At 39.4% G+C, this 23,980-nt stretch overlaps 1 protein-coding gene across 1 annotated transcript in view; it reads left to right on the forward strand.

Moving 5' to 3' along the window:
- The window catches only part of EP300 (E1A binding protein p300), a 61,787-nt gene that overhangs the window by 6,007 nt on the left and 31,800 nt on the right, over nt 1-23,980 (forward strand). Inside the window, exons 2-6 of the mRNA XM_071422980.1 lie at nt 9,468-10,123; nt 19,256-19,432; nt 21,594-21,855; nt 22,601-22,714; nt 23,631-23,867. Of these exons, the coding sequence (XP_071279081.1) occupies nt 9,468-10,123; nt 19,256-19,432; nt 21,594-21,855; nt 22,601-22,714; nt 23,631-23,867 (1,446 nt within the window). The remainder of the gene's footprint in view (nt 1-9,467; nt 10,124-19,255; nt 19,433-21,593; nt 21,856-22,600; nt 22,715-23,630; nt 23,868-23,980) is intronic.

Raw genomic sequence — 23,980 nt, forward strand, 5'->3', positions numbered from 1 at the left:
AGTCTGCATGTTCCTTTTTGTCAGAAACTGTTTCTGACCTTTTAAATTTTGCTCTGCCTCGCATCAAAGGTCTAAGACCTGTAATGAAACTTCTCTTCTGGACTGCTGCAATTTTGACTGATACTCATCTTTCATTCCTTCCGAATGGATCAGGATGTTTCTTTTCTCAAAATGAGTTGTATTAATCTTACCCCACTACTCTTTTCAATTCTGTTTTCTGAGAGCTGTGTGGTTTTTGCTAGGGTTTGTACATACTACATTTAAAATTAACAACTTTTCGTCAGTCTGTTTTCTAGCTAACAGTAAAGACCAAATGATCAGCTACATTTTAGCTTATAGCCATCAGTTAAACGTTTCCATCCCTTCTTGTTAAAAGCCATTTTTCTTGCTGGTTTTGCCTTAAAATGTCATTTGATGGATGGATTATACTGTAAGTCAAGTATTGCAGTGGTAGATGCTTGTGTGGCAAAAATGAGTGTCTTTGCTGTGTAGCTAAACAGGCTCTCAAAGTAACTGTATTAGGAATAAATATAAATTAAGAAAATTTAAGTCTGTTAGACTTCTTTAAAAAGTCAACCAATCATTTGTATAGTGCTTAGTGATTTTTTAAAGAAAACGTGTACTTTTGAACCTTGTAGGTTTCCAAACTGCTGTATCTATTCTTTGTGTCTTTCACCATGTAGACTCTGTCTCTGAGATTCGGTAGCTTTCTAACACTGCTCAGAAAAAGTACCTATTTTTTAAAAAAATAAATACTGACTCCAACACGAGGACCATACATACCACAGTGTAAAACTGAATGTTGAGCACTTACAGATAAAAAGCCTTTGAGACTGGAAAACCAGTTTACAATTGCAATTTAAAACTAGATTCACAAGTTTAATATTGCAGGGGAAAAACCTTTGTTTGGCTAAAGACTTAGGAATTTAAATCCTATATTTAAAAAAAATACTAATTTTTCCATCTTGTTCGTCACAGTCCTAGAGCAGGGCTTGCCTTGAGTTCCGATTATTGGTCACTTGTGCATTTGTAAAAAACCAAATTTTATCTGGGAAGGGTCTATCAGACTCTAGGTTTTAGTATGTTTTTGGGGGGTGTGGGTCTGATAAGATGCTGGTGCTAAATACTGAACTGTTGCTGTAAGAGTTCTGTTTTTTTGTCTTTTTATAACTTGGAGCAAACCACTTTATTATTACCTTTCAATTTTGTGTGATTTAGTGTATATTTCCTGCATCTTCTCTGTAGGCTATTTGATCATCTCCAGTGTGTCACCTCAGTGTCTTGCTTAGCAGGAGCAGCCTTTCAGTGCTTGTTCCAACTGTGTAAAGATACTACTTCACCCTTTCTTGTCACTTGATTTTGTGCTCCTTCTGAGAGGGATTGCCAAAAATCGCTTCGATTTATTATTTGACAAATGGAGTCGTTTTGCTGTGTAGATTTCACTGACAACGAAACAATGCACACCTGTCTCCAAGGATTTTGTTTTTCTGTCTTTACTTAAACTGTAGCAGCAGGCTGAAGTAAAATACATCTGTCTCTGCATATGGTGGTGTGCCTGATAAAAAAACTTCTGTGGCTGCCTTGAATTTGTAGAACTTTAAGTAGAACTTCAACTAGGGCAGAGATCCTCCCCCTGAACAGTATCTGACAACCTAGCATTCTCTTCCTGAATAGCAACAAGTTTTCTTTAAATGGACTAGCATATAAATGTATTTAAAGTTCTCTTAAAAACTTGATGTGCAATATTTCCCTTCAAGCACTTATTTCTTCCAAATCTTTTTGAAGAAAATTAGCAGAAGGAGTGTTGAATTCTGATGGACTCAAACACAGTAACTTGTTGCTCAATTGATGCTGTTCCTGTAAATACACCTGACATCAAGCATGTCAAATTGGAGACCAGTCTAAGATTTTTAATAAAAAGCGCAAGTTAGGTACAGAACCTTGAAAAATAGGTTATTTTCTATTAGTGGTAATTATGAGATAGGGCAGATAAAGATTTAGCTGTTTCCCATTTGATGGTGTGAAACACCTCAGTACTGCATCTTTTGCTGTATTCCCATAAGAGATCTAAGGATAGGAGTTTTGAACGGTCTCTGCTTGCAGAATCAGGATTTGCTACTTCCTTTTTTGTAGGACTTCCAAATACCACTGAATAGAAAATTTTTCTTGTTTTAAGAGAGATTGTAACATACTCCTGCTGTTTTAATGGATGAAAAGACACAGATTTTCAGGTTTTTTTTTCCTTCTTGGAATCCTAATAAAAAGTAAAAGTCCATCAAAATGCTGATATATGGCTTGCTCAGTACAAATTTTGCTGAAGCTAAACTGCCTTTATATATTACTGGGTGTAATTCCAGGAAGTCTAGGGTATTACTGGTTTAAGATAATGAAGTCTCATCTGCTGAATTAGGTTATTTTGTTTAGGTTTTTTTTTTTGTACATAAATTCAGCATTGCTTTTTGCTTTTACTCTGGAGTAATGTTGAATGAACTCAGAAAGGTGACTTGACTTTTTGGTAATTGTATGTGCAGATTGCATCATTTCAAAGTTGTTGTTAACTTGACAATGAAATGAACTTTACTCTTTACTTGAAACTGATTTGTAATTGCTTCTAAGATGAATCAGTGTGTTCCATGCACGCAAGGGTGTTCCCATCCTATCTGCATGTACCCAGTTTTTGTCCACCAGCTTCTGTCACTTTCTAGACCTGTGTGCATACACAGGGAATAGTAATACTAATTTAGAGACTTTTGACTCAAGTTAAAGGTAGCCCAATGAAATTTATGCAAATAGCAACATATTCACAAGGAAATTATTAATGGTGTGACTTCAGCATTTTGGAATTAAAGTGTCAAAACTTCACCTTAGGTGGGTTATCAGTGATGGCAACATTAGTGCCTTTGTATAACAGCATGAATAAACAGGTATATAAATTAAAATGTCTCTGAAATTCCTCCTTAAGTAATATCAAATCTTTAAACCTACCCTATTCCTGAATTTTGACCCCAGTCTTTTCCATATGATTACACCACTTGTTTCCCTAGGACAGTTACAATTCTATATTCCAGACTCATAACCATTGCATTTTCACTATGGTTTTCTGTGGTTAACTCCTACTATCATCTGTATCTCTAAATATTGGTTTTTTTAAGAACTTTGATAATGAAACTGAAAAGTTTGTTATAAATACAATTTTCTTGTGAAGCTGCAAAAGCCATGCATCAATCAGAGCTTACTAAAATAGGCATTTCAGTTGATATTAGTTTGGGAAAAGTATGACTTAGACTTGCAGGTTATTGGGACTTCACAAAACTGAGACTATTTTCCTTAAGCAAAAGTTGATGTGTTTGAGTAGGGATTAGGATAGCTTAAAAATGGAGAGAATGCGATCCTAATTTTCTGGACTTCAGTAATGTTGAATGATATGCTGTTGCTGCTTTAGAAAGATTTTTTTATTGTTGTTGCTCACACTTGTAAAATACTTACACTTTTGCCTGGTTGTTAAAACTAATACTGGAATCATGTGCATTCTGCATGGTGAGTTGGACTTCATCAATAAATGTTTGATTGTTTTTAAAAATATTTGTGCCAGAAATTGTGTGCTACCATAGTGTGCAAACATGTTTTGAACCTTCGTGTTTGTTGTCTTCCAGTTGTTTTGAATAAGGTTTTTTAATATGCTTTCTGTTTGTATTGTTGACAGTCTTACCTCAAATTACAATGTTTCTTGATGTAGTGAAGAAATTCAGGTCTTTTCTGGATTGGCAGGGAAGGAAGGTGGCAGTGCTTTCCCAGTTTCTTACAGGGAATTGATATTGAAGTCTGATGCTGAAGGCTGTTACTCAAATAGCTAAACAGAGAACACAAACACGCAGTTGCTGCTGAGCAAGCGATCACCCTCCATGAGGGTTATACAGGGAGGGCTGTCTGAGGATTTTGGAAGAAGTAGCTGCAATGATGACTCTAGACCTTGGTGTCTTAGGCTGATTTGGATGTTTTGCCCCTTCATTTTAAATTAATTTAGTAGATGAATTTAAATTAATTCTACATTTTAAGTTAAAACATTTTGGCAGAGCTTGTGTTACCATTGGGCAGTTGTGGCTTCGTAGAGTATCTACATGAAAAGCCCCCTCTTTTAATGGATGTGATGGTCTGATCTCCAAAGTGTGGTGTAGCAAAGTTCCTACTAGGTTGGTGTGTGCCTTTTCCTTAGGCATGGGTGGGTTTTTGATTGGTTTTTTTTTTGTTGGGTTTTTTTCTTCTTCCCTGATAAAACTGTCTGGACTCGTCTAGCTTAGTTTTCTGTCATTGTAGAGGCCTTGGGAATTGATGACTTTATTAGCACTTTGTTTCAAGTCTGTGCTTCACCTTTGCTTCTGCATTTTCATGGATATTTGAGGATTATCCGATGAGATTGTCTCCTTTTCTTGTCCTGCCTTTTTTGGTTTTATGTTTTGAGTTCTGGCTTTTTTTTTCCTTTTTTGAGGGCATTTCAGACAGTGTGTTTTAGGGCCTGTAATGCTGGTACTTGACTGCAAGCCTGAATGGCTGATTTCTCTGGGATACTGGTGGGATCTTCTGGGCACTTTCTCTGTTACATGTAGGCCCTGTTCAGTTGTGGGTAGCTTTTGTATCCCCAGGCAGGGAAGATACTGACCTCAGCACCTTATTGTTATTCTTTGTCTGAAAGCACAGCAAAGGTGTGTTTTCCGTGTGATCCAACATCATCTATGGTTCCTGTCAACCCTGTCACATACATGCTTTGTATTCAGTGTCCTGTATTAAGCCTTGTCTGCTTGTTTTGTTCTGAACCCAATGACTGTGGTATAAGTGGATCCACTAAGAGGTTGCGGGGCTTCAGAAACATTTGTGTAAAAAAGTGTGTGTTCAGCAGCTTTCAAAGTTGGTGTGTCTCTGTTTGGAATATGATATAGAGGAAACAGGGACAGGAACTGTTGAGTTTCTTACCTCTTTGCTGGTCTGACAGAAGAGGTAGGCTCAGGAGTCAGTAGCTGGTTCTTGAGGCATTGCTGATCACACATGATTCTTTTCCTTCAGCTTGTACCAATTCTTCTCAAGACTGAATGCTCGAATGTCTTGAGTCTGAGGGTTCATTCCTGTGAGAATGAAGTGTTGCTATTTTGTAGCACATGGGGATGTTCCTAGAAAACCAGTATTGTTCACTGCAGCCTATTTGCTAGGATCAGATAGTTTCCATATAGACAGGAATTCCTGTTTTATTCTGAAAGGTGGGTAATCCAGAAATGAGAAAAGAATGGGATCCTGACTGTAGGCTAGAAAGCATGAGAAAAAAACTTGTATGTCCCACCTGAACACGTGCTAATTTCCTTGCTAAGTAGTGAGTATTGATATATTTTCCCTGCTTTATAAACACTGTCATAAATTGCTGCTTTGCCTCCTTTGAGAGCTGTTGCATCACTGGTGCTACAGGTGCTCTTGCAGTAAAACTAACTTGAAATAAATACTTTGTAGCTAATTTGAAAATTGATCACTTGATAAGACATTGAAGTCTTATTGACTTAAGGATTTTGATTGCACACTCTGCATATGTATTCGTTTAAAGTCCATTTTGGTGCCAGGTGGCTTTTCAGCCCAGGCTGACAGTTTCCTTGCACGTTGCAGATTAGACGTTGTCAAAGGCAGACTTTTGGAAGTAGAACCCAAAATCAAGAGTTCGGTCCATAGTATGCAGTGCAGGTTAGTACACTAATTTTTGAAGTTGCCTTCTTACAGTTCAGGGCACAGTTCATACTGCTTAATCCAGTCTAACTGAACTGCCACTGATAGAGATGGACCTGTTCCTACTGTCTTTTCTGGTTTTCTCACTACAGATCTAATGTAGCCAGGATAATTTGCTGGGATGTTTTGTTTGGTTTTTTTTTTCCTGAAGACTTAAATGTTCAGTAGTGGTACAGTTCCTAAAAGGAAATTATGATATCCCTTTGCATGTTGAGATGAACACAGATTAAAACTTTCAGATCTACTACTTAAATGTTATTTTGAGGTTTTCTTTTCTTTGCCTCTTGGGTGGCAGCAGCAATCTATTCTGTATGTTCTTGTTACCTGTAGAAAGAAATACACTAATAATACCATAAAGAGCATAATGGGGAATCACTCTGTGCTGCTCTACTGAGATCAGGATTCAGGTCCACCACTGCCACTTCCTACCAGTGTATTACTAGATGGTTTTGGGCTTTAGGCCAGATACTGTCAGTTCTGTTACATCCCAATTTTTCTGTGTTAGGATTTCTAGAGATGATGAATCAGGTGGACAAAACTTTGCAGGACTAATCTTCCTCCTCTGCCTTCCCACAAGCTTGATTTTGTTAGTGAGAAATCTTTGTGCATGTCCTTAATGAAACAGATTGCAAGAGTAGCAGTGAGCTCAGTGTACTGGAAAGTCAATCAGTTCTCTGGATACTTCTCACCATTGTCTTAAGCTATGCCTTTGTCTCTTGTGTGAGTGTATATGATCTGTTTTTCTTTTGATGGTTGGTGACCTGCCTGGCCCAGCCTTGGCAGTTTTTGGCTTGGTCATAGGTAGAATTCCCTACAGTGGCCTTTAGGGCACCAGGTCTATGTAGAAGACTGAAATGGATTGCAACTGTTATATATAGTCAAGGTTCTGTTCATCTTTATGGTCATTGAAGTTTTGTTTCAGTCCTGTATCAGAAAATTTCTGCCTCCCATCAGTTGACTAAAAATGTAATTTTCATAGCTGACCAGACAATTGAAAGGTTTTTTTCTATATTTACTGACTAAAGAAGACTTCTAAAAAGAACTCATACCAGAATATTGCATTCTTGGTAGCTACTACTTGCAATTCTTATTAATAGTGGACAGTATTCTTTTACAATGAATTGTCTCTAGTATATACTCTAGGATTAAAAATCCTAGCAAGTTAGTTTTATGTGAAAGTTTTATACTGAATGTCTTAGGTGTTTTGATGTAAAGAACTAATCCAATTAGGATTAGTTCACAACCATTCAGGTTGGGGGTGGGTTTGTTAATGTAGCTGGTGCTGTGTTGTGTTTTAAGGTATTAATAAAAAAAAATTAATGCCAGTTACAGTTTTTATGACATTTTTCTTCCTGTTCACTGATGTCACAGAATGACCAGGCAAAGGAGCTCAGATAGCTTGTACCTGGATGCTCCAGTTAGCAATGGGTAGTATACCTTAAAGCTGGAGTTACCTCTTCATTTATGAGGAGGGGGAATTTAAGGAAGTGAGGTCTTCAGAGAAGCAGATTAATATTTTCTTGTGAGTCAAGATGACCAAATCTTTGTCTTTCAAAACAAGAATTGCACTGCCCCTTTGTGGTGTTATGTCTGAAATCAACTGTATGGATCTTCCTGAGAAAATACTATGTGGTAGCTTGAAAAACAAATTAGTTTTTCATATTCACTTTACAGTTGGATTTTTGAAGGGCTTTATATGCAATGGTCTGAACACAAGAAAGGTGAAGCAAGGACTTTTGGTGTGGGACTTGCCCTGTACTGGGAGTAGTGTTTGTTCAAGAAGAGAAATTCTTTGCCCAGCTAGAAACAGTCAAAAACATGGTCTTTGGACTGTGTGGTTGCTGGTGGGAGATGTCTGGGCTGGCATGATGGTTATGTTGTAGGTACAGGCTTTGTGCTGGGTCATGGTTTTTCCAGTCACTTAATTTTGTTTTCAGTTTTGTTTGCTCATCTTTGAGGACAATAGACTAAGTTGTGAGTTCCTGATTGTATCTTTTACTCCTTCCTCACCCACGGGCTCTCTGTCAGGTTATTAGCATTCAGGATGTAATGTTTCAACTGTTGCCTGTTGTCCTAACAGGCTTCTTCAGGTATCAATGGAAGTGGACTTAAGCTGTCATCAATTTCTTTTATTGCCTTTTCCATTTCCTTGATCTCTAATTTTAGGGTCTCTTCCACTAACTTTTCCCATGTTAATCGAAATATAATTCTTAAGTTGAACACTGAGCATTGTAAGTTGGTTTTGGTTTCAGTTTTTTGTTTTGGGTTTTTTTGTGGGGATAGGGGTGTGTGTGGTATGTTTTTAGATGAATCTACTGACACACAACATTAAGTTCATAATTTTAGATGAAAGAGAACTTGGACAAAGACTTATTCTTCTGATTGTTCCTTCACTTTTGAATCTTCATAAATACCAGTCATGCAAATGAATAATAAGTCCTTAGTATTTCTTGCAAAGCATAACTTTTAGCTCAAGATATATGATAATGAAGAATGGGCTACCGCATTGTAATAGTTTAGAAATACTTTAATGGAAATTTTCTGTCTCTAGTGGTTTGTAGTAATGTAGAGTGTGTAAAAGGAGTGTTAAAATCCCTTTTGTGGTGTACCTGCAATCTTGCCAATCTCATACCATATTTTCAGAATTCTAAAGTCATAATCTTACACCAGCTCCTCTCTCACTTGGAGAGGGAGGTTGTCATTAATGCATGTCAGAAACCATAAGCTTTCCAAGTTATTTTTGGTTTAACTACCATAGATTATATAGACCAAGCTACATATAATACTGCAGAAAGAAAAATTTGTTCTCTTGAGCAAGTCGGTGTTGGGTACTATGTAATATTCTTGTATCTATATATTCCAAGTAGCAATCTTTTGCCACTTAGTTACCTTGGGGATTGCTTTGCGTGGGCTCTTGAGATGGGAAATTTGTCTTTTCATCCTAATGGTCTTCACAGCTTTGTGGCAAGGACGCTTCAGGGTTACTTTGTTTTCTGACAGTATTTGTTGTGGGAAGATGCTGGCTGTCCAGTGAAGTTCAATAAAATTTGGCAATTCAATGCTGGTAATGACTGCATATGGAAGAATAAAAAACCCAAAGAGTTACCCAAAAAAGAAACCAAAACAACCAACCAAACCAAATGCCAGAAAACCCAATTCAACATAAAACCCTATTGCCAAACATCTATTTATTATTTAATAAGTAGTATTTAATAAGTATTATTTAATAAGTAGTAAACATTTTAAAAGTTATATTCTTGTATTAATTATTGCTATTCCAAAAGTGACAAGTTTAGAAAAAAAATTAAAGACAGTGTTTTCCCAACAATGTGCTAATTCTTTTTTGTAATTGCTCTTTAATTCCATTGGCTAACGTCTGGGAGATTTCAGTGGCTAACCTCTGTGAGATTTCAGTATGTATTATTCACTCCTCCCTTGTCAAAATTCTCAAGTTGAGCGATCATAGGCTGACATATCCAGTGACCTTTCAACACAAATTGTAGAAAGCTGGAGTGGTTTTCTCTAGTTTGGACCTCGTAAAGTTTAGAATCACTTTTATCCTGACACATTAGATAGCTTTCAGTAACACCTGATAAGGGAATTTTGCTCAAATACAAAAAATCAAGTTCTGCTGGAAATTAAAAAGTAGAAACTTCAAGATGCTATTAATTGCTCTGACCTCATACACAATCTGTTTTGTTTTTCAGATTTTGGATCACTCTTTGATCTGGAACATGACTTGCCAGATGAACTGATCAGCTCCACAGAACTTGGACTCACCAATGGTGGTGACATTAACCAGCTGCAGACCAGCCTTGGCCTGGCACAAGATGCTGCCTCTAAACACAAGCAGCTGTCTGAACTTCTACGGGCTGGTAGCTCCCCAAATCTCAATATGGGGGTCGGTGGCCCTGGCCAAGGCATGGCCAGTCAAACCCAACAAAACAGTCCTGGAATGGGAATGTTAAATAGCATGGTGAAGAGCCCCATGGCACAGGCTGGGTTGACTTCTCCCAATATGGCGATGGGTGCAAGTGGGCCAAACCAGGGTCCTTCTGCTCAATCCACAGCAGCAATGATGCCAACAGTGAACAGCCCAGTTAACCAGCCTGGCATGGGAATGAACACAGGGATGAATGCTGGCATGAATCCTGGCATGTTGGCAGCAGGCAACGGACAGGGCATGATGCAGGGGCAAGTCATGAACGGTTCCATTGGAGCAGGCAGAGGAAGACCCAATATGCCCTACCCAAACCCAGGAATGGGAACTGGCAACTTGTTGGCTGAGACACTGCAACAAGGCACTCCACAGATGGGAGGGCAGGCTGGACTAAGAGGGCCACAGCCTGGAGCCATGAACAAGGTAAGACAAGCTAAACTTCATTACTTTTCTTCATTGTTGACTTTGTTTTGTAAAATTAATCCTCTGCACTCTGGATTCTATAGGATTTTTTTCTTTAAGAATCCTGTATGATGGATTAAATAGTTTATATGCTGCTAAAGTGGAATTTGCAATGGTCATAGGAGGCAAAAATTGAATCTTGCACAAGAAGCAAGACTATGACTAGATTAAAAAGCTTATTTTGGAAATCTTGTGACAGTACAGATTATCCATTACACTGAAAAGTAACTTGATTGTATTTTGTTCTGTTTTATGCTTTCTCTGCTACTGTATTTTTCCATCTAATGTGATGCTGGTATTGCAAGTGTGATGGGAATCCGTCAGGACCTTTTAGGTCCTGTGGTGCTTTTTTCTGTATGACAGTTAATGCAAATATTTGTTGTCTGAGATCAGCTGAGTGTGGTGTAGCAGATGCTGAGAGCTGCTCACAGGTTTGAGTTGACTGCTCTCTCACTGTGTGTGCTGGGTATTTGAGTTAATGGTAGAGAATGAGCGCTTGTGTAGATGTCTGAAGACAATGATGGGTTCTTAAGACTGTTGATCTGACTCGGTTCTAGTTTCAGAATTTGCAGTGGCTTTGTCTACTGGAGAGTAAACCAGAAAGTTAAAAAAAAAATTTAATTCTGAGTGGGAAATAAATGTGCTTTTGTAATCCAGGAGGTTGGAAGAAAGTTGTCATAAGTCACCAAAAAGATGCAAGAAGACCTACTGGTTTAACTAAGGATAAAAGGATGTCTTTAATTTAATTTTTGTCATGCACAATTAGCCAGTTTAGAGTAGGAGCCACTTGAGTATTCTCCATTTTTTTAATGTTTTGATCAAAAGCCTAGAAAATACTTTGGTATTTTAGTTCACTTTAAGTGAGTATTTTGTGTTTCTTGGCTACTGAGAGGAGAGGTTTTTTTAAGGTGCTTTGCAATACCTAAATCTACCTCTGAATGCCTAAAGTCAGTCAACTTGGAGAACATGGAATGATAAGTAACAGTCTATAAATATATTTGGAACATACATAAAAATTATACTATGTATTAATGGTTTTGTCATGCTTTAATATATTAAGTGAAATTACTTTTGTGTCTTGTGAACATTAATTATGAAATTCTTTGGTGTTAGTTGCTTGCTTAAGCTCAGTGTGCTAACTTTTGGGGGTTGTGTGGGTGTATATATACATATTTGTTAAGTAATAAGTTGATTCCGTGGTCTGGTCATTTCAGATATTTTTACCTGATAGGAAAATTGATACAAAGCTTGATTTCTACAGTAGAAAATTTATATGTAGCTTACAGTGGTAAGAAATATGTAGCTGCTTGAAATATTCTTGCATTGGAATTATATAATACCTCATTCATTATTCTTTGGCTGTAAAAAAAAAAAAAAAAAAATTGATCTTCAGAAAGCTGTCTTCAGAGGTCAAAAATTGATGTATTGAGTGTTTGGATGGAATGCAACTTCATCCTTGCTTATCAGAGCTAAAGTAGAGTTATGCACTATAATAAACTCATTTATCTAAAAGTAAAGAAAGGACATAAAATGAAGCTTTTGACTGATTTAGTCTAAAATTAAATTGTCTCCTTTCCTTACTTAAATTCCAAAAGTTCTGTACCTGTAAATTAAGAATGCTTTATGCTTTTGAGAATATTCAGACCAAATACACAATAACTTCTGGTTTTTAGTTCATAGTCTGAGAGTGGTTAAAAATACTTAGGGTTCTTTAATTGCTGATAAAACAATCTTGAGGCTTTTTGTGTTAAGTTTAGTGGGTATAGTCCTCATAAAGGAGTTGAAACTGTCGGATGAGAGAGAACAGTCTGAAATGGAGGCTGAAATTCCGGAATGTCTTCAATTGGTTTGGTTGTTGGCAGGAAGCCTGTGTTTCACTTCATACAGTAGACTTAGCTAAGTCTGACAACAGTAGTGTCTGACCATTTTATCTCCCCACCCATCTGCTTTTGGGTTTTCCCACCTACAAATCTTCAATAAGTAGATGAAAACAGACGACCTTAAGCAGTTGTTTTTAAAAGCCAGTTTTTCTAATTGGTAAATTTAGTAGCATGTTGCTGTTAAAGTGGGAGTTGGTGTAATAACTTCTGTAGGTTTCCTTCATTGCTGCAAAAAATGCACATTATCCAGAAGCTCTCCTTCAGTAGGAAGAAAAAAAAAGTCAGACGAGATGCTTTGGCTATGATTGTTCAACTTCATCATGTTAGCTTGCCAAAGGCAGCCCCTTTAGGTGACGGGAGGTGCAGTAATCCATGGTTCTCTGGGCTTTGTATGGGTCCAGTCCGGCTGGCTGGAGCCCAGGCCCACACAGACCTGCATGGACTGAAGATAAAAGACGAGAAGGCTCTTCCCACGTGGGAGCGAGTATCCTGTTCATTGGCTTGGGATGGGACACTGCTGGCCACAGCGACCCCCCAGGCAGGAAAGAGGCCGAACTTTTACCTGCAGTGGGGTTTTGTCCCCCAGGGGAAAGGGGACAGGGAAAGAGGACCGTGGCCAATGGGATGCCACTGGGGAGGGGCGAGGGGAGGGGATCCATGGGGCCAGGATACCACCAGGGTGTAGGAAGGAGTGCATGGGGAGAAACCATGGGATGAGGAAGGGGGAATAATCTAATGACATACCACACTCAGTACAAAATTCCTGTTACCCAGTGCAGAACAACTACTAAATAAACTACTTAGTGCAGTACAACAGGGAGGGTTGCTTCAGAGAGTTCTTTCTCAGTGAAATGGACGTCTTTTGTGCAATGGTTTGTAGGGAATAACTTAGGTTTCCTTTGACATTGAATAATTGGGAGGGAGAATGTTATGCTCTTCTAACAGCAAATATGAACTCCATGGGGCTAGTCCATTTGGAAAGTGAAATTGGTTATGTTTCTGCTTTGTTCTGTTAGCCTGTGGAGTTACTGAAGTTTTCTTCCTCTCTTCCCAAAATATTGACGAGCAATAGAGTGGAACACTTGCTTTGCTCATTATCTATGTACTTCTGACCTTCTCTAGTTGTGCATGTTACTTTTAGGACTTGAAATCCCAAATGTCTCTGTAAATTATTTCTGTTCATAAACTTGTTCTGTCACAATCTGATGCTTCCATCCTGTAGTTTTCTGTCCTGATGGTAGCAGTCACCAACTTATGAAGAAGCAGTTCTGCCTGGATGCTGTCTCTGTGCCAGTTGCATGACAGGCTGTGTGGAGAAACTAAACCTGACTGAAATTGGAACTCAGGTGGTCATTAAAAAAAGAATTGATTTGAATTGTTTTTCAGGTCCAGGTTATACTCATCATTTGGAAAGCTAGTATCCCTATATTAGGGAGGGAATTTTTTTATAGGAGTTGATCTTGCCTGTCAGAGGAGGGAGTGAATCGTACTTTGGTGACAGTACAGACGTAAAAACGCCTGTGGAAGTCTGCCCTGAAAGGAAGTGTTAGGAGTTTGGAGGCAAAGAAATTGTAACAGGTTTTGTGTTCTTGAATAGTTTTTTGTTTTCTATGTGCTTGGTTTTGTGCAAGTTAAGAGGATAACAGACATGCCTTTTACTCTTGAAATAGTGTTTTGGAAATTGTTTGTAATGCTTGGGTTCTGTCATGATTGAAGTATTTTTCATGCGTTTTATTTCACTAGGTTGTTTTACAGCTTTGATTTAAATGTAAACAGGTAACTTATTGCAAAGCTTGAATTGCTAAAAGCTGATTCATGTTTCTGGTTTTGAACTGTTCTTCATTTGGAATTTTATCTAGTTAAAACCTTTGGTTTGTTCTTCCACGGGGTTCTGTTGAGAGTGCCTCGTCAGGGTCTTACTTGTCCATCCTCGTATGAGGGAAAGAGGGTATTCTGTGTGTAAGTTGCTCTGTGCATTTCTGTCATAGCAGTGCTCTACCACAGAGTGAGAGACCTGACCTTCAGGTCACTTATATTTCCTGTCTGATTCAAGAAATGTTCACTTACTCCACTGATGCAGTGGATGTGTAGGCAGTTCAGATTAGTAAGGGCATTACTACTACCTCTGCTATGTGAGCATTTCACTTGAAACATTTAGTTCCAGTAGTAATTCTTTGTCACTTGGTTTACTCTTTCAGTAAGTGCAAAGCTCTCTGCTATTATTGGCTTTATCAGTTTAACTTCTGTGAAGAAGATTCAATGGCAGTATTTTACAAAGACAAACATAATTTGTCAGAATCTCCTTAACTTCCTCTAAGTAGAACAATAAGAAATTTCATAACAATAAATTTCTGTTCAAAGTTGAAGAGATTGAAGATGTCACTGTCAAATTGTCAAATTAGATTAAGAAAATAAAAGCATCATATATTTCCCAGTGTTAGCATATTCAGTCTCTAATTTTAGATAGGTGGTCAGTGTTCTTGGTTGCCATTCTGTTTTTCAGTAGCTATTTGATTCACCAGGTAATTGTATCTATACTGTTCAGTCTGTTACTGAGCATACCATATGATCAAGTACATTAACGCATTCAAAGGGTAGTGTGAGTTCCAGTCCTTGCCTTTCTCTTCTTTGGTAAACTAAGGTGGAAAAAAAAGAATAATTGCTCTCTTTATACCAGAGTAAGAGAGGAATGTTTAGTTATGAGGGAAAAATGAAGCAGTGAGTCTAAGTTTCTGGAGTGACATGGGTAGTTTCTTGCAGAAATAGCAGTGACATAATGCTGGTGTCTTGAAATAGGCATCTGAAAATACTATTCAGATAAGTGCAAAGAAAAATAATCAATAGCAGTCCTTGGAAAGAATGCAGCAGACACCACTGGCAAAATGTAGTTTGGGTATGCTTGGAGTTCGGTAGTGCTCTACCAGTCAGTAGAATGGCACTAGGAAGTGTTGTACAGTAAATTCTTGTTTTTAAAGACCCGGCTGGAATTTACTTAAACTAAATTTCCTGTTTGGGGAAAGTTAATTAACTTTCACTTGTGAAGTTGTGGATATGGAAAGATAGTGGATATCATCAGTATAGCCTTAAACTAGACCATGCACTGCGGTTTCCCTGGTAGAGGTATACATAGTTGATGCTGTGAATTCTGGATTCTTTGAAAGAATGTTATTAAAACTTAATTCTGTTTGTTTACGTCTCCATGCTTATAGTTATCTTTGTAAATCTAAAAGCTGGTCACCGTTCAATACTAATGCAGACATCTCTCTGTCTTTCAAATATTAGAATGTTAATGATGCAGTTGTTCTTACAGAGAAACAGTAGAATATTTGCAATGTCTGTGTCCATACTTATATAGCTACTTATTTAGCAGGTATTTCTTTTCAAATTGTGTTCTATGCTATTAAGAGTAAAACTAGAAGCAGAGTTAGTCACTTGACCTTCTTCTGAGCTGAAGATATATGTGTTTCATGACATTAGAATAAAATCTTGGGGAATTTCCTCTGCTTTTGTAGTTACTCCTCTTAGATGGGGGGAGTACCTGAACAGCCCTGTCTGATGCTACTTGTAAACTAGAATGTTTCCTGAACTCATGTCATCCGTGGTGAGAAATGCACACCTTTCACCATTCTGGTATTGACAGCCCCTGCTTCCCTTGGATGCAGAAAAGTCAAGTTGTTTTCTGTTGTGGAAGTAAAAGGTAGAATCATTTGAGATTACCTTTGCTTTCTATTATCATCATTTTATGATCTTCCTTGTTTTCTTCTTTACTGTGAATTGGAACTTCTGTCTGTTCTTCCTTGTGTGCAAGTTCTTGCATATGTGATGAAATTAAGTGGAAGCTGTGAGGTGAGGAGAGAAAGAAAAACTTTGGATGAATATGAAGAGAAGTAGGAAAGGTGAAAGAAAGTGGTGGCCAGGAAGCATAAGTAGAGGCTGTACTTGCTGACTTGTAGCTATGACTAAGCCATGTATGTTTTTGCATTGTATTGCAGATGAAGCCTTGTACTTCTCCTATGCAGTGATACTAACACCACCTTTCTTCCTTTCTTTCGCTGGTTCTTCTGCATTTGTTTATCTGTCCCCTCCCAAATGAACTGTCCCCTCCCTGATGAACTGTGTGTCAGTCTTTCTGGTTGTTGGTTCCTGATACAATTAAACAGGATTTTGATCTTCATTATGTAGTTATGAGGCCATACATTTCTTTCTTTTACATGTTTTCTTTTATTCATGTTTCTCAACATGTCACAGCAAATAACATGAGCATGCTCCTTCTTGTGCAGGATCACAAGGCCACCTTGTCCCAGGTGCAGAATCTCCCAAATGATGTTTCTCTTGACTCATTCTAGGGTTGCATGCAGGTGGTTGGTGTCAGATTAGTCTGTGATGGCAGAACTGGGGGGCTTTGCTGTGAGGTTCACCTGAGGATCTGTCAGGTGTCATTCTCACCTGGATCAAGTAATGGCTGCTGATTTGTTCAGGGAGACCTTGAGGAATTTGGTTTTTAGTATCTTAGGTGTCGCTTGAGTGTCTGGCTTTGAGTCAGTTTGGTGTGCTTGCCTGTCAACCTGGCCTGAGCTCCTCAGGTCTTTGCTTCTCCTGTAACCTGAAATGGGAAAGTATTACCCCTATTAGGAGCAGCTAGGCTGAGCTGGGCATGTGGTGTTCTGCTGCCAGGTCCCTTGGCAGAGCAGGGTGGAGGGGGGAGCCCTGTGTTTCTGCCATGGAGAGAGCCTTGTTGGAGGAGGCTGGTCTTGCACCCCAAACAGTGCCAGTGGCTGATGCATGAGAAAGCATCAGAGATCCTTGTGCTGAGCCAACTTTATGAGTAATTTGAAAAAGTCAGAAGCTTCACATAAAGTTTGTGTTCAGCTTTGTTGCAAATATAAATGTTGATTGGCTGGGTGAAACCTCATCTGTGAGTTTCATTAGAAAGTTGTTTTGGGTGACATAGCAAAAGTGTTCTTTTTAAGTCTAGGTTTTAGTTTCTAACCCTGTAGTCAGGACAGAGCTGGCTCACAAGGCCACAGTTACTCTGAACCCTTTGAAATAAGTGTGTGAAGTCTCCAATTGTCTGAGTTGGGTGTCTTGATTTCTCCCTGTGACACCAAGTTGTGAAAACATGCCTTTAGCCTTTAATTCTGAGTGTTTGGTTTGTTTTTTTGTTTTTTAAGGCTGATAGCAGCATAAGTCAAATGGGGCTGGTGATAGTAATAGCCAGCTTGTCTGTGCTTTGGTGTATTCTCAGATGTCAACTGACTTTGGGAGCTGTGATTGTTAATGAACTTGAAAGCTTTGCTCTGAAATTTATGGTTTTGGGGATGTCCTTGCTTTCAAAACTCTCTCTGGAGTTCTGAGATTCCCTCAGAAGGATAAGGCTATCTTACAGGCAAACATAGCTTGTTTTCTTAAGGGACTAATTCTCACTGTCAGGCCTTCACTAAGCCTTGAAAACCTGCTCGTCAATTGGAGGCAGCAATGACGATGGGGGATATTTCTGAAAGTGTGCTTGCTGACTCCTTATGCTTTTCTTCTCCCTTTGCCTTCAGCTTAACTCGCACATAAGACCCTACTAGTCTGAAGGAGAGGAAGGACGGCTTTGGGTCTTACCTGTCCTGGTTTTGGCAGCAACTGCTTCATTGGTCACCATAGGTGTATTCATTGTGGTCGAGACATGGCAGTGGGAAGGAAGGCTTTTAGTTCTGCTTGATCATTACATAGTTTGTTTTTCTGCCATGTGTAGAGATTCTTTTCATTGCTCTCTAATGAATTACTGCTATGTGATTATGGTTATTGCTTATGTGTGGAGGAGGAGGGCTGTCCTCAAGTGAATTCACTTGTGCATATCAGATGTCTGAAGTGGCAGGTTCTTTAGTGAATTTTGTTTTCCTTTTCCTGTAGCTTGAGTTTGATCCTGCCTTATTTTGTAAATGCAAACTGAAGGCTATTATAGTGGATTGAAGGTTGTTACAGCCTGAAAAAGAGAAGTGTGGCTAATTGCAGGTAGTCTCAGAGCATGTTGGTTACTTGTAGTGCAGGGTGAAGAAGCTTGGTGAGAGAAACAAGGTGTTTCTGCTAGGGGAGGATACTTTGAGAATCAATGTAGAAGTGATTAGAAACAGGCCTACCATGGAGTTATATTCTTCTTTGAATGCAGGAAAATGCTTTGAATCAATAAGCATCAAGGAGACTGAACATTGTCTAGTCAAATGCTAATGTGAGTTGAAGCAACACAGCCCTCTAAAGTATTTTTGTGCCATTGTTTTTGAGTTATGGCTCCTTGAAGATCCTGCCTGAGTAATAGTGAGAACTTGGTAATCTTAAGAAAAATCTCCAGTTTTTCTGGTCCTCTATGTCTAATTCTTTTGGTCCTAGAAGGCCAAATTTCCCATGGAAAATAAATGGGAATGCAAGGAATGGCAAAAAATATCAGCAAATAAAGAACTTTATTGGCAAGATTGCTTCTTGTTCTTTAGGTTCTGAGTGTTCCAAGACAACAAATTATGTATTCTGGTGTGCTAAAACTGTTGAATATGCATATGGCTTGTATGAAACATGAATCTATTTCCCCTGTGGGTGAAGGGTTCAATAGATTTGTTTTGTTTACAGAATTTCTACCTGTCCTCTCTTTTGACATCTAGCACTGCAAATGAATTGGTGTGACTGTGAGATGTTACCTGTGACTGTGATGTATTCTTAAATTGAAAATGTTTGTTTGTGTACTGATAATGATTGTTATGCCTGTCTGGAGACAAGCTGTGGGGGTGCTAGCAGTTGGATAGGATGTTTTGGGGATAAACTGTGCTGATATGAATGAAGATAGTATCTGTCTCCATTTGGAGCCTGCACAAGTGCAGGGAGGAGAACTCAAGTCTTGAAGAATGATGTAGTCCATGGTACAAATTTGCAAAATTTGTAGAATTCACAAAGGTGAAATGAGAAATCTGTTGAAAGTAATTTTGTAAAGAAATAATCAGGCCACTTCCATCCAGTCAGATCTCAAAGGTTGTGAAGTTGGCTTTGTTGTGTTTACAGGAACTGTCTAGTTGAGAAGGTAATGTTGTATGATGGGTAAATCTGTGAACATGAAGGAGCAGTGTTGCATTGCAGCCAGCTCATGGCTGTGATTGCTCTTGCTTCTCTGAAGTATAAATTTGCCTTGTACATTGAGAATTTAAACTATCTTACTTGAACACTTTACCATTTTAATTTCTAGATGGGAATGATGAGCAATCCCAGCCCTTATGGTCAGCCCTATAGTCAAAATACTGGGCAGCAGATTGGAGCCAGTGGACTTGGCCCTCAGATGCAGAATAAAGCTGGACTGCAGAATAGCTTACCACAGTTTCCAATGGACAAGAAACCAGTTCCTGGGGCAGGAATGCCTAACATGGTAAGTAGAATGAAAGGTATATTCAGAAAATGTTGTGGTAGAGAGGAGCAATATGCTCTGGTCTTGCCACATTGTAAGATTTTGCAGCTGTATTACCCAGGGTGAATATGTACTTGGAATCGACACAGAACACACTTGTTTCAACCCTTAGGACTGATATGAGGGAGAGTTGTGCTTTCTATGTTGATAAACTGCACCTCCACTTTTTGGCCTTCAAACCTTGTTAACAGGGAAAATGGAATGGAGCTCCTTAATTGAAATGAGCTTTGCAACCTGTTGGGACACCTGCTCTCCTGTCCCATCCTTTCTTTGCTGTTGCTGAATTGGGCCCCTTCTCCTCAGAGTATCTCTGTCTGGAGAGTTGTTTTCCTGCTTGTACTCGCTGATGCTTTTGGTAAAGAAAGGTGTCCCTTTTTGAACATGGGTTACCTGTGATAGGGCTTAGGAACCCCAGGGTGAGTTCTTTCTGGTGAATTACAGGAACATGCACAACAGTCCTGATGCTGGAGGTGTTTCCCTGGCAACTGTAGTAGCCTTGGTACCTTTCCCTTTTGCCTCCACTCTTACTGCAGCAGGACTTAAGGAAAGGGGAAGTAAGAATGGCAGGAAAAGTGGATGACCCAAGCTTGTAAAGCCAGTGCCTCACCACGTGCCTTAATGTTAGATTCCCTGGCTTGAGCTTAAAGCTGATGCCTCATTTTCAAAGTTTAAATTGGTTAGGGGTATGACATGCAACATGTCTTACATGTCTTACTGTTTTGGTTTTTTTTTTCTCTTTTTTTTCTCTCTTTTTTTTTTTTTTAAATTTAGGAAACAAATTCATTTTTCTGAACATAGCTTGTGTTTCTCCCTGCTTCAAATTTCACTTCTACATGCCCCCTGGGAGGGTCCATCTATTGATCTTACTAACTGTTGCTGAAAAACCATTTCTTAACTTTAATACCTTTAAATTAAGAAGAGCTCCATCCTGTGAGTTTTATTTAATGGTTTTTTAAGTTGAGCGTGAAACATTGGAAGACAAGCAAACCAGTTGGTTGTATGCATCAATAAAAAAGCAGCCAAAACTTGTTCAGAACCCCAGCTGTCAAGTTTGTATTCTGTGCAGAGCATAAAACTTTTGAAATTGGTACCCAGCTGAACGTAGGCACTTAAAGTTGTTGCTGTCTCAGCTGTCGTTCAGAATGCCAGGCTGCAAACAAGGGAGTTATGGTGATATTGGAAGATGCACAGACCCTGGGAGCCTGACTAATTGGTGAAGTCACCTTGTCAAATGAAAGGTTTATGCTAGTAGTCAAGAGCTATAGGGGAACTGGGGTTTAGAAATACAGGTAGCTGGGGTCTAAAGATCCGGAGATCTCCAGAAACATCCTGTAGTACCTGAAGAGTCAATTAGAAACTAAGGTCCATTAAACTGTAGTGATACAAGCAATATAGAGTACCTGAGCCTCTCTTGTTTGAGTATTTCTCAAATGTCACCTGAAAGGAATGCAAAGAGTTCTGAACAAATAAACAGAAGCAGAGAAGACAAACTAGATGTTGCCATACCTGACATTAGTTCTGTAGTGTTTATTATCCTGAAGCTGTGCTTCATCTCTAGCAGAGACTAGGAGATGCTTGTTTTGAATGCTTATGTGCAAATTTGCTGATGGAAAAAGGTTAAAAACTTCCCAGAACTCGCCTTTCATTCTCCTTTTCTAGGAGCAGTCAACTTGAGATACCTTCTACTGTGAGGGAAAACCCTTTTCATTCTAAAATGTGCTTTCTTCCATTAATGCAGGAGTTGTGGATGCAAGTTTTAGCATCCAAAATGAGATTTGAGATCTAAATGCTGTTAATATTTTCTGGTTGGTCTAGCACTGCAAATTAACCTGTGAGTGTGTGCAAAGGTCTGCTGGCTATTGATAAGGCAAGAGCTAGGACTAATAGAGTGCAGAGTGATATGAGGAAATTGTGGCTGGCAAGAGAATTGCTAGGACTGTTGCTAAGGGGCATTTTTAATGAGTCCTCCAGAAGTACACATAAGTGGGCTGTTTCCTTAATCAGAGAATCTAGTAGATGTTGTTCCTCTTATTGGACTTTCTCTTATATGCTGTTTACTTGCTAAATGAGTTCTTTTCAAAAATAGATTTATTTCCAGGAATTTCTTTTTCGCCTTCTTCAGGGCCAGCAGCAGGCTCCCCAGGTGCAGCAAGCTGGGATGGGGCCAGCAGCTTCTCAAGGAATGGGGTCTGGAGCACCAACAGCAGATCCAGAAAAGCGCAAACTCATCCAGCAGCAGCTGGTTCTCCTCTTGCATGCTCACAAGTGTCAGCGGCGAGAGCAGGCCAACGGGGAGGTGCGGCAGTGCAACCTCCCGCACTGCCGCACCATGAAGAATGTCTTGAACCACATGACACACTGTCAGGCTGGCAAATCTTGCCAAGGTGAGTGGGGGAGTGGTTATGTAAATGTAGTACACGTTTTGGGGAGGAGAAGGGCTCCTAGAAAGAGGTGGACTAGTGGGTGACTTGGGAAATGAGAAATTCTGCAGGGAATTGTAAGCAACTTCTGAGCCTCCAAATGTTTAGGTAAGTTAGAGGGGACAAAATACAACAAAGAGATGAGTAGAAAATCTTTTGCCTAACTTTGTAACTCATGGTAAAATCTTTTGGATTCTGCCTTTTTTTAAAGGTAGACATAAACAAGGAATCTGCAGATAGGAGTCTACCTGTCTTCCTTAAACTGAAGAGATGAATCTTGAGCAATACCAAGCCATGAATTTGACTGCTACTGGCACTTGCAACCTCTCTCTGTCCCACTAAAATATAATCTCCCTTTTTGATAGCCTTGGCTCATCTGGATTGTGCCAGTTGTTGACATCTCAGTTGCTTGGCGCAGTCTGCCTGTTACCTGAGCCTAGATGGAGTTTTCCTTCAAGCCATGGAGACATAGGCTTGGGTGTATCACGTGGGGTTTTTGAGTAGGCTTTGGTTGAGCCAATAGTACTAGAAGAAATCTGGCTACATTTTCAGGGCTAGTTAGTGCTGAACTATTTCAAATAATACTTTGACTTCTGTTGATATAGGTGTGTGCTCTGAGAGAAAATGGTGCTCTCTATCCAGTTTATGATGACCGTGTGGAGATACTGGGAGCAGTTTGTAAATGCTTTTCATTTCTTCTCTTTGTCAGTGGCACATTGCGCATCTTCCCGACAAATCATCTCACACTGGAAGAATTGCACCAGACATGATTGTCCTGTATGTTTGCCTCTCAAAAATGCTGGGGACAAAAGAAATCAGCAATGTAAGTCTACTGGGGAATTCTGTGTGTTGGATAAACTATAAAATGCATGTTGGGAGTTAAACTTTCTTGCACCCAGATGGAAGTGGTGATGCTCCCAAACCTGGGAACATGGTAATAGGATTTTTCTCTTGTTCTAATCTCAGAGTATTTTTCTGGCTCTGATTGCTAGTGTTTATGAGAACTTTGCAACTTTATTGTACTTTTCTATCAAGAAGAAAGGTAAGGGTGAACAAATCATAACTCTCTCAACCAAATGGTTGGCTTTTCATTGCTGCTTCTTCCAGGTGGACGGTTTCTGGAGATAGATGTGTGTATGCACGTTGTGTCGTTTCAGCCCTGATACTTGGTTCTGTCTTCATTCTTTGTTTGCATAAGATGTCACTTCCCCTTTCTCTTTGTGTCCCCTTAGTCTCCCTGACAAAATGTTTGGCAAGATTTTTGTCATTGTGTTATCTGTATGGGGTTTTTTCCTCCCTGCTTAATGTTACTGTAGCCTCTTCTCATGTGACTAATGTGAGATATTTCTTGGTTTAAGACAACTTAAAAAAAAAACCAAACAAAAAGGGCAGAAAAGTTGTTGCAATGGCTGGTGGAAAACTGTATGTACAGTTCTGCCTTTAACCTCTGTGACATGCTGTGCCTCTGTTTTCACTTTGAAGCAAGCAGATGTGTCCTAAATACTTAGGAGTGGGATTTCCTCTGAGCAGCCCAAAGGGAAAACAGCAAGTTGGATTGGCTGGTTGAGTCAGAACTTGTCTCTCTGTTTCGTGACCAGTTTTTCAGATCTGTTCCCTGCATGCTTCCAGAAGATGTTTTAGTTCTGGGCAGCCAGTGCACTCTGTCTGTTCCTGTATTGCTGGGCCTCTCTGGCTGCCCTCGGCTCTCCTCTCTAACTCGGCGTGTCTCTCTCTCGCAGCGCTGCTGGGCGGAGCTGCGGTGGGACTTGCCAATACCGGCTCTGTGGGCGTGGGGCAGCAGACAACGCCCAGCATTAACACTACCAGTCAGATCGACCCCAGCTCCATCGAGAGAGCCTACGCAGCCCTCGGACTGACCTATCAAGGGAACCAGATGCAGACACAGCCCCAGGCTCAAGTGAAGAATCAGCAACAGGGACAGTCACCCCAGAGCCTGCGCCCTATGAATCCTATGAGTAAGTTTATCTGGTAGTGTTAAAATGCAAACTACAGGCAACTTCCCCATGCTACATCTAATGCAAATTTTCTCAACCTACTAGCTTAATATTGCTAAAAAATTTGCAAAAGG

The sequence above is a fragment of the Agelaius tricolor genome, unplaced genomic scaffold, assembly GCF_023055355.1.
Source record: "Agelaius tricolor isolate 1412-34295 unplaced genomic scaffold, bAgeTri1.0.p SCAF_3, whole genome shotgun sequence".
Classification (NCBI taxonomy): Eukaryota; Metazoa; Chordata; class Aves; order Passeriformes; family Icteridae; genus Agelaius; species Agelaius tricolor.